Raw genomic sequence first — 20,589 nt, 5'->3', positions numbered from 1 at the left:
TCCAATTTTTGATCTCTTTTGCCCCCTGGAGCCTTGCATTCTTCTGTCAGGGCTCATTCACATGAGTGTATTTGCACAGTGAATAGGACCCAATGATTTCAATGGGTTTGTTCACTTGAGTGTAATCTTCCACGCAATGTACGATCGGGTGAAATAAATGTGGCATGTCCTATCTTGGTGTGTATAACACATCATAGAAGCCCAGTGAAATCAACGGGTGTGCGAAAAACGTAAGATTCGTGTGCGTATTTACGGGAGTATAAACACGACCGATGGCCAGAAAAACCCAATGCAGCGTATTCACAGACTTCAATACACTTACTCCCGTGTGAATGCACCCTTGGACAACAATGGCGCTGAACTAGTACTCTGCTGTTTAGCCAATCCGTGCTAGCGAACGGCGAGTTGTGCGTTCACACACGTTCGGTGGAGCACCAGTGTCGAAGGAACAAACACAAGTTAAAAAACAACTAAAACGTAGAAACTGCATATTCAATCCAGAGCTGCCAATACAACAAAGGGAAATTCTGAGCACAGCCAACAGTAGTATATATCAAGTATTAGGATGGTCTCAAGCAGCCCCCGAAACAGGAAAATACATGGCAAAATAGAATTGTATCCAAGAAAATGTTCCCGGAGAACCATATAAATCTAAAGCAATGTGACAGCTGATACTAAAGTAAGTGAAGTCCAGGAATAAAGGAACAATAATGATACCCAAAGAGATAGAATTATGTCAGGGGGCCGAAAAACAACAGGAGAGTAGTCAGCGGAGGAGCAGGGTGGCTCAGTGTAACTCCTGTTCACTGGCAGCACTTGGTCCTAGGACAACATCTGCATGGAGTTTGCAGTTTTCCCAGGACTGACAAGTGCTCAGAATTAGCTGGACAGTCTGCAAAAAGGGGCACTTTTTTCAGGGTCTGTCGAAAAAAACAAGATGCGTCTGATTTTTTATATATTTTTTTGAGGCTGATGGTAGTTGAGCCGGTCATTAGGACTGTAATTATCGTCATTTTACAGATCATATGAAATGCTGCTAATGAGTCCAAATCAGTATCTTACCTGCATATGTATCACCTAACTTATCCGTCATTAGAGTTTTCAAATTTGTCAAAAAAATGCACTACAAAAACATGGCAACAAGTTAAAACTTGTGAGCCCCAATGGTGACAAAACACATCACACATCAAGACATGTGCTGGGTAATACAGATGTGCCATGTAATAATATATTATAGAATCACTCAGAAAAAAACAATCCCTCCCCTAGGAGTGGTCGGAATCAAACTAAACCTTCTCTGTGTGATTGTAACGTAATCACTTACATTAACATCAGAGCCAAAGTATAATTGTGGAAAATGGGACTCCTTGTAGAGAGGCTCTGTTATACCGCCTCTAGCTTGGATACAAGATGTGATATGGGTGGGCATGGAGGCTCTAGTACCCTGTTATACCGCCTCTAGCTTGGATACAAGATGTGATACGAGTGGGCATGGAGGCTCTAGGACCCTGTTGTACCGCCTCTAGCTTGGATACAAAATGTGATACGGGTGGGCACGGAGGCTCTAGTACCCTGTTGTACCGCCTCTAGCTTAGATATAAGATGTGATAAAGGTGGGCATGGAGGCTCTAGTATCCTGTTGTACTGCCTCTAGCTTGGATACAAGATGTGATACAGTTGGGCATGGAGGCTCTAGTACCCTGTTGTACTGCCTCTAGCTTAGATATAAGATGTGATAAAGGTGGGCATGGAGGCTCTAGTATCCTGTTGTACTGCCTCTAGCTTGGATACAAGATATGATACAGGCGGGCATGGAAGCTCTAGTACCCTGTTGTACCCCCTTTAGCTTGGATACAAGATGTGATATGGGTGAGGATGGAGGCTCTAGCACCCTGTTGGACATGGAGGCATACAGGTTCCAGATGGTATCATGCGGCATATCGGTCCACATTTGCTGCAATGGAGCCTCTAGAACATGCAAAGCTATCAGTGTTGGCATCCCGGATGGCCCCATAAGTACTCTATTGGCAATAAATATGACGACTGGCCAGCCACAGAAGTGTGACAATGTTGTGGAGGCATTCCTGTGACCCCCTTGTGTGTGCAGCTGAGGATTATCCTGCTGGGAAATGCCTCTTCGAAGCCGCCATGAGAGGATCACATGTGGCTACAGGATGTCCTGAACATATCGCTGAGCTGTCATTGTCCCTCGTATCACTACTAGGGGTGACCGACTGTTGTATGCGATTGCTCCCCCAAAACCATCATACCAGCAGTGGGGGAGACAGAGAATATATGCGATTACTACTACTAGCAGCAGTGTTGAGAATTACCCTTTATTATATTGACAACTCTAGATTGAGTATGCAATTAATTCTTGCTTTTTACTTGTTTTTAACCTGTTTTTGTTCCCCTTTATTACATGCAATCCGGTGACGTTTCCTCTCATTTTGTGCTCATGCCCAATTGAAAAATCACTCAGATCGCTTGATTTTGCCATTCAAATGTAACTTCACACTGAAAATGCTCAATGGAAAACTTGCTCCCTTGATTTTCTGCTGCACTCCAGGGTGACGGGTCTAATTTCCATGCAGAGAATCTCTGAAAAGGGGCGCTGCTGCTGACAAGAGGCCCTTCAGTGTACATTACACACAACCAACATTACTCCCCCCTCCCCATCATTGTATAGCACACAAAAACTAATCCAAAACATTGCAGCTCAAAAGCACTAAAATCCTTTTTCATGATTGCAGATTTGTACCCACAAGCTGTACGGTACCTGAGTGCATTTAATAGGCCCTCCACAGAATCAGGGGGTTGCTCTTTCAAAACTTTTATACAGCCTTTCATCTGCAGAGAGAAAACCATCAATAAGACCCCAAAAAAATGGTCACATCACAATATACATCGTCACCAAAAAGTCAACCAACAGTGACAAAGTATCATTAGAGATGACATTTTCTTTCCATCCAGCTTTATGAAGCTGAAAGTATTTTATTTCATGTAACTACGCGTGTAAAACACACAACAGTCTGACATTAACCCTTTCCAATCCACTTTGTATCCTGGTTTTCCTAAGGGGCTTACTCTTTCTGTAGTTATACAACAGCGCTATCTGCTGGCTAAAGCCAGTACTGCATGAGGTGACACATTGGAAAGGCTCTAACAGCAGAGAGGCTGGCAATATACAGTAAGAGAACCCCGACGGACGTCTTCCAACATCGGAGCTGTACAGCCTTAAATCATAATGTCTTCAGACGTCAGGCAGTGGATTGGAAAGGGTTAAATCATAATGTCTTCAGACGTCAGGCAGTGGATTGGAAAGAGTTAAGGCCTCATTCACATGGCGAATTTTCACAGTGGTATTCGGATCATTTACCATGAAAATCCATGCCATAGTTCACAAGATTTGTAAGCCGTATTGCAAGGGGGAAAAAAAGAACGGACATATTCATTCTTGGAACGGAAACTGCTAAAGGCGACCGCATGCGGATTAACTGGGGTTAGATCCAAGTGCAGATCCACAGAAAAATCTGCGGCGCATTAAACGGCCAGATCCACATCCAGAAAAATCTGATGTGAATCTGACCGTTCATGCGCGGTGTGAACATGCTATTACGCTTTCTGCAGCTCACCTGCCAGCTTTACTGTGTTGCCTGGGGCATGGCCAATAAGAGGAGGAGGGATTTCAAGTCAGCTCTATTATACTACAGGAGGCGTAATTAAAGCAGAATAGTGAAGGTGCGCATGATATAAAAGTTACCTGAAATGTCTGATTTTGACCCTTTTGGACAACCATTGTTTGAACCAGATTATTAAAAAACATGAACTTGTGTGGCCATGTACAAGACTGAGCGTGTGGCCACCTTGGAACATTAAGGGCTCATTTACACGGGCAGATGCAATTCTGGTTTGTGAAAATTGGACCTATTTCACCACGTATGTGCATTTAGCATGTGTTTTTATTATGCATGTGCAATAGTGTTTACTTCCATGTGCAATGTGTCTCATCAGTATTTTACATGCAAAATAAAAAATAAAAACGCAAGATGGCCCAATTGAGCTTACTTTTTTCCCCAGTTTCCTGGCAACATCCGTAAAAATAAACCGCACACAAGCACGAAGCATCTGCATTTGCTGTGTGTGTAAATACAAAAAAAATCCTTATTATAGACTGGATTTGACTTGAAACAATATACTTTGTGGGACATCCCCTTTAACACGCTGGTAAAGCTGTGAATGCAGCTGCTCAGCCGCTTCATGGGGGGGGGGGGGGGGGGGGGGAGAGGCTGTACTCCATCTCTTTTTGGAGACTGTTATAGTCTACAACATATTCAAAGATGAACTTGAACCTATAGACAAGTGGCAAGGAGTGCCTGTAGAAAACGGAGAAGCTGCAAGTCCAAGGATGACCAATACAAATCCAAACATACAATAGGGTGGGACAGCACCCCCCAGAACAAGGGGAAATAAATAGTGTATGTTACAGGGGCTATAGGCCAATTTTAATTTGAGCACACAGTGTTACACTCCCAGTTTACTTTGTAGGAGAGGTATTGTCTGTTAGAGCCGGGTCTCATCTGAAGAGGTCGCCTTGTCAGGGCAGACGGGCTCTCATACCTAACAAAATGTGTGCCAATAACCTCAAAAATAAAATTATATCAAATATATTTGCTGTGTAATTCAATAATTATATTTAAATGGGTTGTACCAACTTGCTGAAGCACCCACCGATCCTGAGAAGGGAGGTCTTGTGACCCTTTCTGCCTGTCACTGTGGGGGTCGCTTCTCTCCTTGTAGTGATGTTAGAATAAATGGAGATCTGGCCAACAAGGCGCAGTCGGTGCTCCATTCATTTCAATGGAGCTGACAATTAGCCAGGCAGCAAGCACTTGGCCAACTCTGGCAGTCCCATTGAAAATGAATGGCGCACCAGCGTCCTTGCATGATCGATGCTCCATTTATTCTTCTCTTCACTGCGGGGGGTGCAGTAAGAAGGACTGGGGACATGGGACCCCGTTCTTGGGATCAGTAGGGAAATAGGGGATAACTTGTGATCTTTGCACAACCCCTTTAAATGTTGGCATATTTCTTGGTGCTTGTAGTGCGCCGTTATGCCCAGTCTGTAGTATAACATGCTCTGACAACTTACATCAATCTTCGATGTCTTGCAGAATGCTCCTACTGGATGTACATGATCATACAGAATGATAACCCCGACCATTACTCTCATACAGAACATGAGCGTGTCTTCACTGGTAAACCGGCTCCGGTATTCTCTGAAGAAATAGAAAAAGTAAAGATATATGAAAATACTACATGACCGTCCTGCGCCGCTCTAGAAGACACCGCAGGGTTAATTCTTCACTGTTCATATAAAAACAAAAACCAAAATAAATAATTGACTGACATCTTGTAGGACTTGCAAACTCTGGCCATACACGTGAGACACCCATTGGCCTCATCATTCCTTGGCTTGTGCAAAACAGCATGATCCAATGGATTCAGTCCACCATGCCACACACCTACAATTTTGGCCACGGTCTACAAAGTTTACTCTATTTTTGCAACCAGCGGTAAGCCCAAAATGGCCAAAATCAGTAGACCATTATTTTATGCATGCCCGGTTTTATCTGTAGCAGGAATAGGAGCTCCTGAATCCCAACTGAATTGCAATTGTATGGTGGGCATTGACTACAATTACTGCAGTAACTATTTGTTTCAGCGCCATATTTACAAAGAAAAGCCAATATAAACATTAATCCCATTCATCAGTAATACGGACGTGGCTTTCAAGCTGAGCCATTTGTACATTATATATGAAAGTGCTCTGCAGACCTCAAACCAGTTTAAAGGTACTTTGATACTGATCAGCTGTCCTTAGGAAGGGTCCTGAGCACTTGGGCAGGCACTGTGGTCTCTTCATTGTATGCCACAGTGCTATAACGTTCCGGCCGTGTCTGGCATTACAGCTCAGTGCCACGCACTTTAATGTGACAGATCTGCAGAAAGGCCATGTGACTGATGAACGCTTTTCCTACATTCCCGCGGCCGCGTACGAACTACCACTTCGGCAGCGGTTTCTGCACAATAAGCCGGTCGGAACAAATAAATATGGGTGCAATTCTGCTTGACAGGTCAGCATTACTTGGTGCTAAGGATATCAAAATTATACCGACATACCCTCCAGAATATGAACTTACGGCGTTTCGAGCATGACTTTGCACACGCTGGCCATTGTACTCAGGCAATCTGTTGTATTTTCAATGGGTAAAGTTTTGTTCTATGAAGGAGAGAAAAAAAAACAACAAAAGAATCGATGAATAGCACAATCATGGACAATGCATGCGAAATGTCAACTGTACGCTCCAGAGACTCACATCAGACACAAAGCTGGTGGTGGCGTTGCTAAGCGTTTTCAGCATTGGTGTGGCTTCGGCGTAGAACAAGGACATCCTGTTAGCCATTTCATTGTTTACTTCATTTTCGATATCTAACTGTGATCAGAACACAGAAATGTCATTTACCCTCTGAGTATTGCAGGCTAGAGGCACATAAGAAGTTGAAAAAAGTGTTAGCGGTTACCTTGGGATGAAAAGAAAAAAGTTGCACCAAGTTTTAAACTGCAATGCCGATCCATTTTCAGAGACCCCTATTCAGTTTGCAACCTGCTTCTGCTTTCAGACTTTCCTCATGCAGCCGAGTCCCTTCCGGTAATACAAGCTGAGTTGTGTGTGTCCAGGATGCTGCTGCTGTCACTAGAACTCATGTGTTCCCAGATCCCCCTCCTACGGCCCATGAGGGATTTCTTCTCTCATGCCGGTACTGGTGCAATGTGCGTATTGCTTTCTGTGGGCGCTCCGCCCTCACCCTACACAGCCTACATAATCCACCCTCCTCCTGCAGACCGCCTTATGTGCGTGCTTTCCTCAAGAGAGCCTGTGTGATCTGACCTGCCTGAAACTTTGGTTACACTCACCATCCTCTGATCTGTTGTCTACAACATAGAAAAGGCATAAGGGCACGGAGCAGAAAGAGCCAGCAATGCGCAGTCGGATGTGGCCAGAAGCAGCAAGGCAGCCAGCTAGGTGAAGTGACACCCACTTTGCAGCAGCAAAATGATAGGAAATTTCTTCAAGGGGTTGCCTCAATTATAGCTGTTTTGCTGCAGGAAGCAGACAGCTCCACACAACACACAGTGGCCGGGGTTGGGACTACAGGCTAAATTCCAGTTACTGCAATAGGACTCAGCCTGCAGTCCCAACCCCGGCCACTGTGTAATGTATGGAGCAGTCTGCTTCCTGCAGCAAAAACAGCTAGAAGTGGGATAACCCCTTTAAGGAAGACCACTGAGAAATTCAAGAAGCAAGTGAACAATTTAAGATTTAAAAAAAAAAAAAAGTGCAAAGATGTCCGTAGCCTTTAAAGGGCCGCTTCAGTGAAAACACATTTTTCTACGCCTGCCCTTTCACTTGATTGCCTGTCACACTCTGGAGGTCTCCTCTGTGTATTGCAGCCACTTCCCCGCAGTGCAGCCTCCTGTCTGATGCTTATCAGGCACCATCTTCAGAGTGAAACTTTTTACTTTCACTGTCAATCAATCCCATGATGCATCAGCACAACATTAGCTGAGGCTATACTATTTTTGCCTGCAGAGGGGGAAGAGGGGAGGTTTAACAATCATCACCTTCTGTATTCACCTAAATAAGCTATGTATACAGTCAGGAGGATGAGCTGTGATCTCCTCTATTCTATCTGTGTGACAAGAGCTGTGTAATCATCATCGGTAACTGTGACAAAAGTGTCTCTGTCATCCTTTAAGCAATTTCTGTGGTAAGGATCATGTACTAGCATCATACAAACTGAGAAACTGACTAGAAAACGAATAAACACCACCAAGCAGATCTGAGTCGGTCAGAACTGAGATCAGAAAAAAGTTGCACCAAGTTTCAAACTGCAGAGGAGTGGAGTGCGGCCGGCCTCTCCCCACCTGAATCACCTACACTGACAGGCCTCTCCCTACACACAAGCAGGGAGAAATCTGTCAATCTAAATGCTCCAGGCTGGAAAAGGTGAGCGAGGCCGGCCCACGTCACTGAGCGCCCTTCCAAGCGAATCTTCAAAGCATGCTTTCTTCTGAACGGCGGCAGCGTCAATAGGGTGTGTTCACATACATGCTGCTAGCGCTGAATGGGCATTGCTAGAGTGCTTCTAGAAATCCATCCACTATATGGGTCCGTATGAGAGGCAGGTGGTTTTGAATACAAGTGCGGAAGAAAAACCGAGCTTGATCTGGTTTCAAATATGGACAACTGAAGAAAATAGAACAGGCGGACTACAAGACCCAGAGAGGTTATCAAAATTAGAGTTATTTAGTTAGGAAAAAAAAAAAAAGACACCTGGGGGCGACCTAATAACTATGTATAAATATATTGGGGGACATAGATCTCCCCCATCATCTATTTATACCCAGGACCGTAACAAGGGGGCGCCCTCTACATCTAGAGGAAAGAAGGTTTCTACACCAACATACAAGGGGGTTCTTTACTCTAAGAGCAGTGGAACTGTGGAACTTTCTGCCTGAGGACGTGGTGATGGTGAACTCACTAAAAGAGTACAAGAGGGGCCGGGCCAACTTTCCTGAGTGTAACAACATAACATGTTTTATCACCGAGTCGGTGATGAAGGGAGTTATAAGATTTGGCGTTGGGAAGGAACTTTTGCCCCCCAAAGAGGAGGAAAATTCGCTTTTGCCTTCCTCTGGCTCATCACTGCAGGATAATGAATTGAACTGGATGGACTTTATCAGACGTATGTCACTAGACTCCAAAAAACACTACATACCCTGTGAAGCATTGCAATAGAAGATGCTACAGACATGCACTGCAGCAGAGGCGCAGATTATACTATCATAGCACAACATGGATTTCTCAGGGGTGTTCACCACGTCTATACTCACATGCATGTTATTTATCCGGTTACGACTTATCGTTCGCCTGTAGTAACTGAAGTCATTCTGGATTGCAGGATTTCTCATCTACGAACAGATTACAATTAGTAAGGTAACAATGCCATATTGTCCCCCCACCACCATCTACAAGTGCAGACATACTGTGGTACCTTCAGTTCATCAAAGCGAAGTGTAAAGTGCAGGATTTCAGCAAACTCTTTAGCCAAGGCCTGCTCCCTCTCCAAGTGTTGTGTAGGGGTATATGGGGGGCAGGTCAGAGACTCCAGTAAACTTTGCAAGGCCTTTTCTGTAGGAATAAAGAGACTAAAAAGTCAACAAATGGAAACAAACACAAACTATTGGTACTAATCATTTTGTAACCATTCTAAATAAGACAAATTATAAAGAAATGCTAAAATGTGTAAAAGAATACGAAATATAAAAATTCCAAGCACTTCCTAATATGAGGCGACGCATATTGCAAGATTGAGAAATCTATAAAGAAATTTGTTTGTGCCCCAGGAAGTCGACTGCATCCCCATATCTCTTCCACATGACTGTCACGTGTCTGGCTGCAGCAGGGGCAAAAAGGGAAGCGATCAGGAGGAGACGGCCCGGGTTCTCCACAGGGGCAATAAGAGAAGCAATCAGGAGGAGACGGCCCGGGTTCTCCGCAGGGGTAATAAGGGAAGCAATCAGGAGGAGACGGACCCGGGTTCTCCGCAGGGGTAATAAGAAGCAATCAGGAGGAGATGGCCCGGGTTCTCCGCAGGGGCAATAAGAGAAGCGACCAGGGGAAGACGGCCCGGGTTCTCCACAGGGGTAATAAGGGAAGCAATCTGGAGGAGATGGCATTAGGTTCTCCGTAGGGGCAATAAGTGAAGTGATCAGGAGGAGACAACCCCGGGTTCTCGGCAGGGGCAATAAGGGAAGCGATCAGGAGGAGGTGGCCTCGGGTTCTCCGCAGGGGTAATAAGGAAAGTGATCAGGAGGAGATGGCCCCGGGTTCTCCGCAGGGGCAATAAGGAAAGCATTCAGGAGGAGGCGGCCCCGGGGTCTCCACAGGGGCAATAAGAGAAGCAATCAGGAGGAGACGGCCCTGGGTTCTCGGCAGGGGTAATAAGGTAAGCAATCAGGAGGAGATGGCCCCAGGTTCTCCACAGGGGCAATAGGAGAAGCAATCAGGAGGAGAGGGCCCCAGGTTTTCAGCAGGGTCAATAAGGAAAGCATTCAGGAGGAGGCGGCCCCGGGGTCTCTACAGGATGTGCCCACCATTTCAGTACAACCTTTGGACTAACAGCAGTGAGGTCACATCTAACTGCAGTTTACTTTTATCACTTATTTCTAGGTTTAGTGCTCCTTAAAGGTTTTTTTTCCAGGACTGAACTATTGATGATCTATCCTCAGGCCAAGTCACCAATAGTTGATCAGCGGAGGTCACCAGCGGTAAACTCCGGCTCCATATGGCTCAGCAATTGACAGATGTGCAGAAGGAAACAAACCGCTTCATACACACGGCCGAGGATGGACAGTTCCCATTCATGGGAGAAGGAAATGTGCCTGCAATACTCTACTTTCTGCTGCAGTGTGTATGCAGCTGTGTGTTACACCGACACAACAGCCCAGGGAGTGGACCCTGCCCATCAGCTATTGTTTACCCCTTTAACGATGCAGAAACATTGGATGAACCAACGACTATGCGCATCAGAATGCCACTTCCCATAATGCAGTAGTCACCAGGAGCAGACTTGTCATCTGGGGTGCATATGTAAGAGTTTACTTCAGGGGGGTTGTTTCATGCCAGAACCATAAAACCACCTCTGCAAAAAAAATAAATAATCAACATCATCCGTGTAGAATTTAACCCTTTCATGACTGGAGGGTCACACTGATGCATCCAGGTCACATTCTGCAGTTCAGGTATCCACTCTTTAAAAAAATCATAACCTCACTTTGCCAGTGGTGTATCTACAGGAGGGCTTCTTTTTGTGGGAGGAGTTGCATTTTTCAATGCTACCATGTAACCCTTTGCAATCCAATTTTGGATTCAGGGTTTCCTAGGGGGCTTTCTCTTTCTGCCATTATACAATGGAGCCATCTGCTGGCTTGAGCCGGTACTGCGGTATGCGACATGCTGGAGACAATGGAGCCATCTGCTGGCTTGAGCCGGTACTGCGGTATGCGACATGCTGGAGAGGTCCCCTGACAAAAGAGTGACCGGCAATATACAGTAAGAATACCCTGCCGGAAGTCTTCTGACATCGGAGCTGTACAGCCTTTAATCAGAATGTCTGAATACGTCAGACAGTGGACTGGAAAGGGTTAAAGTATCATATGTATTGGAAGACTTGGAGGGAATAAAATATAAATGTTTCTGTGGCCATATTATTTTTCTGTTGACGGGGTTGTGTGAAGGCTTATCTTCTGCGGTGCAACCCGTAGTTTGTATTGGCTCCATTTTAGGGAACATACAACTTATTGATCGCTTTTTATTCAAATGTTTCTTACAGACGGAGCGATAATTTGAGCGCTTATTAACCCCTTAAGGACATGGCCTATTTTGGGCATAAAGACGCAACGACTTTTTAAAAGCCATAACTTGTTGGCCTGCTTTTTGCGTCGAACTGTAGTTTTTATTGGTGCCATTTTTGGGTGCATAAACTATATTGTAAAACTTTTAGTAATTTTTATTTTTTTATACACACAGAATCAATTATGCAGCATAAATGACAATACATTTTTTTTGCGGGTCGGTACGATTGCAACGATACAAAAAAAATTTTTTTTTTAAGGTTTTTCCACTTTTCCGCAATAAACACCATTTTTTGAAAAAAAAATATTTATTTTTTTTAAAATCGCTGCATTCAAAGTCTTATAACTTTATTTTTCCATGGACGGAGCTGTGCGTGAACTTGTTTCTTGCTTGACGACCTATAGTTTTTATGGATACCACTTTGGGGTACATGCGGCTATTTTGATCACTTTTATTGCTTTTTTTTTGGATGGCAAAAGGAAAAAAAAAAAATAAGCACTTTGCCTCAGCTTTTGAAGAATAAAAAGTGTGTCCAATTTGTTGTACGAGTCATTATGGATATGACAATACGAAAAATGTGGGATTTTTTTTTCTTTTATACCAATAGGGGAAAAGCGCACAAAAAAAAAAAAAAAAAGTTTTTTTTGGCCACTATTTTGTGGCACCCCCCCATGGTCTTATCATGGAAGGACTATTGGGGACATTTGAATCTTCAATGGATGGGGACATTTAAATGCCACTATCAGAACTGACCGTGGCATTTAAAGGGCTAACCGTCGCGATCAGAGTTCTCTTCAATGGCAGCTGTTGTGGGCGGGTGTCAAATGCCCGATTCCCACCGTGTATGGAGCCGGTTCACCTACCGAGCCCACTCCGTACACAGCATATGCTGTGAAAGGCTATTAGATGTATTCAGTTAGGATGTATAAAGCCGTATGTATGACGGAAAGCAGTTAACGTTGCAGGCACCTAATTTGTCATGACTGTAGCAAGCGATCAGGAAATCCCCGGCGCACGGATGCTTCTAACACTCGTCGTTGGTTCACAATTCAGACCAAGGTTGCCTCTGAATACAGCCCATGCATGAGGTCTGCCCCAGTATCCGTGTAGGGGTAAGATCAGGCTCTCAGAACAGGGGAGTTCGGATTACCTTCAGCTATTCGGTAACCTTGTAAGAGGTTTAAAGTGTCAAAATTGGCAAAAACTGTAAGTCTTCTAAAAGCTGTTTATTTTATATTAATGTAGTATGACTTCAGCACCTTCTGCGCTGCCAGAGAACCGTCTTCATAGACTACAAGGAACAGCTTTACATTTCCTGAGGAGCCGCTGCCAGAGAGCAAGGAGGACGTACCTAGGAGGACAGAAAGAACTTACCGAGTCTTAGAGAAAACTCATAAAAGCGCTTGAGCCGCACAACAAGGGGGCAGACGGAGTTCCAGGCCTTCTCCTGAAGCTGGATGTCATTAGGATTCTGTATAGCCTAAAATATAGAGGAGACCGGTCTCAATGGGGCGACTTCTGGCATCTTACTTTAACCTTTGATGAGCGGAGGAATAAGGGAAAGAGGATCAGAATTCGGAATGCATGTTCTTCTTAGAGCGGGCTCACATGAGCGCCATTTCAGCGCGTATTACATGGTGAATGGCGCCAATGACTGTACATTGATTTTCATTGACCCATTCACACTTGGGTATATAAATGGTGTATAGTACGTGCGTAAAAAAGAATGCGGCGTGTTTCATCTTACTGCGCTCTCCGTGCGATAGAACCCCATTGTTCTCTATGGGCATGTAACAAATGCAGCACATACGCAAATACATTGTGGCGTTTATATGCAACGGTGCTAAGCGACAGAGCAGAAAATGCAAAAAAATGCAAATAAAAAATGAAAATCAGGAAGACTGCACGTGGCACTGCGATATGCCTGCTCGCCGCGGTCTCCACAGCGGTGTAACTGTAAAAACACATTTTACCAAACGTTCGTGTGAGCCTGCTCTTACACTACCATATTGGAATTGCATATTAAGCGGGCTTTGTACGCCCGTGTGATACGTGCTAGCTCGCAGGCAATCAACTACACTGTCTTACGCAGTTCCGCTCAGATTAGGGTGTCGGAATTGCGTAATTTGCGAGTGCAAAATAGAACGCAGCAGGCTGTATTTGGCCACATGGAGTCCATTGTTCTCATGGATCTATCCATGGCCCAGGCGCAATTACATCGCTAAGTGATGACACGGGAGAAGAGGGGGGGGGGGGGACGACGGTGTACTGCACATGACCACCTGTGTGAATTCTGTGGCGATACGCGGTCGCAGCTGGGTTCAGATCTGTAAAATACTGTGGGAGCGCCGCGGCGTTTTATGCTTACGGCTGTGTGAGCTCGGCCTCAGGGTGAATGAGCCCTAAACGTTAATGTGATGCAACTTTCGGTCTCTATTATTGGGACACTACGCAATTCTCTCTCGCAAAATGCATCTCAATCGTGTGTAAAATCAGAGGTTTTCAAGTGCGATATTGGTCCAAGTTCCTCGAAGCGATATCGCAATTGGTGTATCGTAAATACACTCTTACCGCATATTCGCACATGCTCCCAATATGGGGAAGGATATAGTGATATATAATATAGTAATACGTAAAAAGTTTGACAAAGAAAAAAAAAAGTAGGCGAGGGCAGCGTGAAGCCATACATCTCGTATCTCTTGTCCGGCTCCTTTGTACGCTTGCAGATCTGAAAGAATGCTCTCAGATTCCTGCAAGACGGCGCTGACTTGGTTCCACACCTCCCTCTCACAGTCGGTTGGTTGAGCATCTAGAAAACAAAATACAAGCAAATAAGAGTAGTCCTAACAAGTACAAGCCTTCACACCACTGCACATAAAACCCCTTTAAAAAGGGGTTGCTGCGAATTGGAAAACCTGGCTTCTTTCATCCAGAAACAGCGCCATTTCTGTCCATGGGTTGTGTCCGGTACTGCAACAAAGCTCCATTCACCGCAATGTAGATACTCTGAAATACCAGACACAACCCATGGACAGAAATGGCGCTGTTTCTGGATGAAAGAAGCCAGGTTTTCCAATCCTGGACAACCCCCTTAAAGGGGCATTTGAGACTGGACATCGTAAAGGTGTATGTGGAGGAAATTAAAGTCAATGTACGCTTTTGCACCCTTTTCTTTTAATCAGTGTGCTTTTTGGAAATGAAGACTTTTTGTAATTGGATTTCATTTTAAAAATTCTGATTGTTTGATTTCTAGGTTTGCATTATTTTCCAAGGCGCTGGAGACTAGAGGACCGAAAGCTAAGCCGATTTTGTAGGAGAGTAAATTGGTAGAGGAAATCAGGACAGAGAGCAGAGAAAACTACTATTACAGAGGGCTGTAATTCATCCCAGGTGAATTATCTGCAGTGATGGGGAAAAGCAGCAGCTACTCGGGGAGGGGGTGTAAGATAGCTGTGTGGTATTAAGTGGGTGTGCTTATTCTACAGCGTCTATGAAAGAGGAGAAGAGACGGAGAGCTGGGAATGCCCCCCGCTTTGAATGTAGGGGAGCCTACAAACAGTAAAGCTTTCTAAATGCATGAAAAGGAAAACTCAATGCAAAAATAAGTGCATTATTTTTTTTCCTGCAAGATATGTGTGTATTGGTTTTTCATGCTCAAAGGCTTCCATAGCCTTGAAGTTATTAGATGGGGAAAAGCGGCAAATGGACTTGTTATAAGTTGGCTTAAGGAAACAGTTTGTGTCCAACTGAAAAGGAGAAATTATTAGATGTTCTTTAAAAAAAAAATAGGAAAAATTTTTCAAAAAGGGTGGGCAACTGATAAGTATCGAACTCGAAAGAAACAAACCATTGTGTAGAGCAGCGTTTCTCAACTCCAGTCCTCGGGGACCCCCAACGGGTCATGTTTTCAGGATATCCTATAGTACACCTGTGGGGATATCTGAGGCACCGACAATAATAACATCATCGGTGCAATACTGAAATCCAGAAAACATGACCTGTTGGGGTTGAGTTGAGAAACACTGGTGTAGTAAAAAGGTATGCAACTAGAGATGAGCGACCATACTCGCTAAGGCAAACTACTCGAGCGAGTAGTGCCTTATTCGAGTACCTGCCCGCTCGTCTCTAAAGATCCGGCAGCCAGCGCGGGTGAGAGGTGAGTTGCGGTGGTGAGCAGGGAGAAGCTGGGGGGGGGGGGGGGGGGTTGGGGGGAAAGAGAGGGAGAGAGAGATCTTCCCTCCGTTCCTCCCCGCTCTCCCCCGCTGGCACCCGAATCTTTAGAGATGAGCGGCAGGTACTCGCATAAGGCACTAGTCGCTCGAGTAGTTTGCCTTAGCGAGTATGCTCGCTCATCTCTATATGCAACCTGTTCCACTGGACAGACGGCATGACAGGCCCTCTTTAAGCAGGTTGCCCTATAAAGGCATATTGACTCCCCACTTGGGAACTCTCTCTAGAAGCTAGCACAGATGCTCAATGTGGTTCTTCCATACATAAATTTGGAAGGCTAACATTTCGTTTTAATATCCCCCACAGTAATTGGTGATTGCTTATTCCCAGGTCATTGGGAGTAAGAGCTGGCCACACATTTTATGGCCCTTTTACACGGGACGATCCTTCAGAATCGTTCCGGCTCCAGTGGGAATTTGAAGAACACGCGTTCCGTGTAAATGTATGCAGCGACTGAGCGAGAATCATTCAGTTGTTCAACAGTGAACTACTGATGTTTATACTGAACGACGGGGGTGGGAGAACGCTCTCCGGCCCGCTCCTCCTCCGTTCCGGCAGCAGTGTCAGAGATACTCGCTCCTTTGTAACAGCACAAGAACGAGCACCACTGGGACGAGCGTCAGGCATCATTTGTCCGACAGCTCGTCTCATCTAAAAAGGACCATTAGACAGCTACTAGCAAAAATGCTTTGTCGCCAAACCAGAAGATCACTTTAAAACTTGGCAGGAAAGTTTGACATGGATTTAACCCCTTGTATGCAAAGAGTGAAGTTCTCAAGAACTCTGACACATTGCAGATTTGGAAATCCATAGCATGTCCTAAAAGCAGATTTTTTTTCAGTGGGGGGTGAACATGTGGTTGTGAATTCCATCACTTACACTTTACTTGGCTAATTTGTAGTGAATCTAGAGGTAAAATGTGCGCCAGAAGTCGGCCGAGATGCTGCAGACTCTCAAACGCCATGTGAATAAATCCGTGTGTTTTACCTGGGGCTGCAGAGGCAATCCCTGCGGTTCGGCTCCTTACATTATGTGCTCTGTACTAGTAAGTGCCAATCTGATCTGCGCTGAATAGAAACAGCATGTGTGATAGATCTAGCAGGAGGGCTTGGAGGTGCCTTCTAGGACACAGTCTTGGCCCTCAAGCAAAACACACTATTTTTATTTTCTACGAATCTTGGCTGGCTCCGTCGCGCTCGGAACAATTCCGGCTTTCTGACAAGGACGCCTCTCAGGTAACATTGTCCGCCCTGTACTACTGCCAGGAACTTCAATGCATGGCGGCTGGGCTCACTGCGAGCACATTTCATGCCATACCAAGAGGCACAATCTATACATTACTGCATGCAGACCAGTAAAGTCCTGATCAAACAGTACGTGTCTAATGACCCCTCGAATATCGCTCCCCACTGTACTTCCATTCATCATGCTAAATTACCCCGACGTCCCGGCTAAGAAGTGGAACACATACAATATTATGTATGTGTCCATACATTACCTACAGGTTAACAGGACAGATTCTGTAGTCTGCGCACAGATTGGAGGACTTTAGCGAGGAGGGTCTGCTTCTTTTTACCCAGAAATAGTCCATCTTGTGGACAGGATGACAAGGCTGAGCTCGAAACTATATACACTGGATGGCCAGTTTATTAGAGACCCCCCATCGGGTAGTGTGTTCCAACTTCTTTGGCCTCTACAGTAAGGCCGCCTGCACACGGGTGGATTTTTGCTGTGGGATCTGCGGCGTGCGTCTTCACCGCGGGTCTGCAGAAAATACAGCATGCTATGGGAAATGGATTCTTCCTGCACGCGAGTGGAAACCAATTTGGGTCCCGAGTTGGGTCTGGGATGTCCGAGAGGCGGAGAGGTTAGCTCAAGAGAGGGTAGCATATATGGCCTAAATGTACATGAAGTGTGTGTGCAGGATACCAGTCAATCCATCTCATTACTTTATACATTAGAAGTCCATAGAAAACATCAAGAATTCAAACAAAGCAAAAAAAAAAAACAAGCAAACAACAAAAACACAACATTTCAGTTCAAAAATTGCAAAAACAACATTTATTGAGAAGATCTGGGATTGTGTGAACAGATCATAAAGCTGCAGTAATTCTCTATACAAGCCATGCAGAAGTTAGCCATGCAGGTTAGTGAGGCCGGCCCGCAGACAACACTCACGGTCACTCACCTGCGTTCCCTCCGGAGAACTAACAGCACAGATGTAGCAAGGTTTAACTTTACTGTCCTGACTTTCAGAGAGAAGGTTTCTTACATTAAACAACTGTATTTTATCCTAGTACAACAAAAGCCAATTAAATGGGTCAATAAATCGGCAGGCATCTAAGAGTCAAGATAAACATTGCTACATCTGACAGGGCAGTTAAAAGTGCGTGTGACCTGCTGCTACCCCTCCTGACATGTCCGTTTACTAAAAAGGTTTGTATACATATAAAGTAATTTTGGGGAATATTTTCTTAAAACCCTGCATTGTGCGTTCCTCTGTTATTCCTCCTGGAAATGCATGAATAAATTGACAACTGGGTGTTACCATTCCCCTAGACCAGCTGTTCCCAAACTGTGCTCCCTTTGGGCTCTGTGAGTGACAGTTAGGGTCCGTGGTGGCGAACCTATGGCACGCATGCCGGAGGGGGCACACTGATCCCTCTTTGCTGGCACGTGTACCGATGGCTGCTCACCACGGTAGTGATTACTGGCTCTGGTGCCGCAGCGGACGGTAATCACTCAGCGCTGCTGCTCCCGATGCACACTCTGACGTCAGTGTGCACCCGGGATCCTCCTCTTCGGAGTCCTTTCCTCCTTAGTTCCGCAGAATAGGAGAAGGGAGGAAACGTTCCATGATCACACACTGCCGTCAGTGTGTACCTGGGATCAGCGCTGAGCAGAGGAGGAGCGGTGCTGACTACAAGGATGAGGTAAGCATATGGGTTGGGGAGCTATTACCACTGGGGCCACTGTGGTGGGTCACTATTACCACTGGGGCCACTGTGGTGGTGGGGGGGGGGGGGGTTCACTATTACTACTGGAGTCACTGTGGCGGGGGGGGGGGGGGGGGGGGGGTCACGATTACTACCGAGACCACTTACTACACGGGGCTACAATAGGCATTGCTATTACTACATGGGGCCAATATAGAGGGTCGCTATTACTACTTGGGGCCAGCAGTATAGGGGTCACTATTAGTACATGGTGCGGACTTGCTGTGGATTTCACAGTAGCTGCAGCAGCAGAGTGGTTGAGATTTTGAAAATCTCATCCACACGCTGTGGAAAAAATCTGCGCACAACCCATGTGGACCCTGACATGTGGTGCGGGGTTTAAATATCATGTATATCAATAGCCCATCCAGCGCTCCAGCGTTACTCCTTGTCCTTTTTATAACGACGGAGGTAAAAATCATATGCAGTGATAACCCCTCCCTTGACCAAACCCTTTGTCTAACTTTGGGGCTCCATGGCTGAAAAAGTTTGGGAACAGCTGCATTAGACAGCAGGCAGTGTCCGTAACAGTCTGACCCCCGAATAGACAGTGAGCACTCGTTTTATCAACGAGGGGATTGGCAACACTAGCTATACAAGGGCTCCTGTCCACGGCCGATCTGGGTAACGCAGTGCACACTTCCCATAGCGTTGCTATCGAAAGCGTAGCCTGGACGTCCATGAGCGGAGAATCCTAGCGATGCTGCGAGTCTCCGTGGTGAGCCTCTCTGTCAGATAGGCTCACCGCAGAGAACAGAGTTCTCTCCCCTGCTCCCCAGTGGCGGAACATCGCTAGCAATATTCCTCCTCCCCTGTGGACAGGGGGCCTAAATCTATTCATACATTTCCAGGAGGTGTAACAGAGGAATGGCACATCATCATTTGAAGAAAAGCTGCCCCACAATTGCAATTTCATGGGGAATGGAATTATTTCTTGAACATCAAACTTGACAAAGACCCCAATGGGGTCGAAACGTAGCAAGATTTTGGAGGAATAAATTACTGCTTTGCATTACGCCCAGGATGCTGCCATTCCTTTATTGAGACATTGGAGTATTTCTTGAACAGACATTGGGGAGATTTGACAGGTCCTCTTAAAATGGGTTGTCCCATGAAAGGAACCCGTCCCTCTTAACCCTTTCCAATCCAATTTGTATCCTGGTTTTCCTAGGGGAAGTTTACCACTAGGACCTTCCAAACTGATAAAATTAAAAAATACCTTTTATTAAATTACTTAAAAGAAAAGAAGAACAAAACACACACAAACAATCACAAGAGGAGTTATGATGTAAATAGACACCTATAACTAGTAATCAGAAGGATGTTCGAAACGTAAGTTTTACGCTCGACTTGTAGAGCAAAAACACTTGCCACTCGTGTAATATGAACAATGACAGATTAGAGTCATACGATAAGACTCTGTTGATGTAAATCATTGGTCATAGTCCAAGTGAAGGTGATTCAGTCTAATAGGAGGACGAATCCCATACTTGGTCAGGTATAACACCGTGCGTCAAAGGATGGAAATGACTAACACGTGAAAAAATTAGCTCATCAACAGCGCGTCACCCAACGCGTTTCCCCCACCTAGTGGGTTCTTCAGGGGTTACAGTACGCTAATCCCAACTGATGTGTCAGGTCGTGGCCAAAGTCTACTTATGGAGACCACATAGACGTCCCGAATATAGAAGGCACGCTAGTGGTCGCCAAAAAATGGTCTGTTTGCGTCCATTTACGGATGCTAAGCACCGAAAAGATAAAGGTGCGTTGTAGGTAAAAACAGACCAAAAAAAAAAAATAATAATAATTGACCCTAAGCGTGACAAAAAAAAAAAAAAAAATTTTTTTTTTTTTTTTTTTTTGTCACCACTGTGGTCATA

The 20,589-nt window shown here is 45.2% G+C and overlaps 1 protein-coding gene across 2 annotated transcripts in view; it reads right to left on the bottom strand.

Moving 5' to 3' along the window:
- The window catches only part of CYRIA (CYFIP related Rac1 interactor A), a 72,761-nt gene that overhangs the window by 1,562 nt on the left and 50,610 nt on the right, over nt 1-20,589 (bottom strand). For both annotated transcript variants that reach the window (XM_066589179.1, XM_066589177.1), the window contains exons 4-11: nt 14,171-14,292; nt 12,858-12,963; nt 9,121-9,257; nt 8,960-9,037; nt 6,381-6,497; nt 6,204-6,283; nt 5,153-5,279; nt 2,780-2,850 (exon numbers count right to left, since the gene is read on the bottom strand). In XM_066589179.1, coding sequence (XP_066445276.1) covers nt 2,780-2,850; nt 5,153-5,279; nt 6,204-6,283; nt 6,381-6,497; nt 8,960-9,037; nt 9,121-9,257; nt 12,858-12,963; nt 14,171-14,292 — 838 coding nt within the window. The remainder of the gene's footprint in view (nt 1-2,779; nt 2,851-5,152; nt 5,280-6,203; nt 6,284-6,380; nt 6,498-8,959; nt 9,038-9,120; nt 9,258-12,857; nt 12,964-14,170; nt 14,293-20,589) is intronic.

The sequence above is a fragment of the Eleutherodactylus coqui genome, chromosome 1, assembly GCF_035609145.1.
Source record: "Eleutherodactylus coqui strain aEleCoq1 chromosome 1, aEleCoq1.hap1, whole genome shotgun sequence".
NCBI lineage: Eukaryota > Metazoa > Chordata > Amphibia > Anura > Eleutherodactylidae > Eleutherodactylus > Eleutherodactylus coqui.
This window is presented reverse-complemented; position numbering and strand designations above follow the sequence as displayed.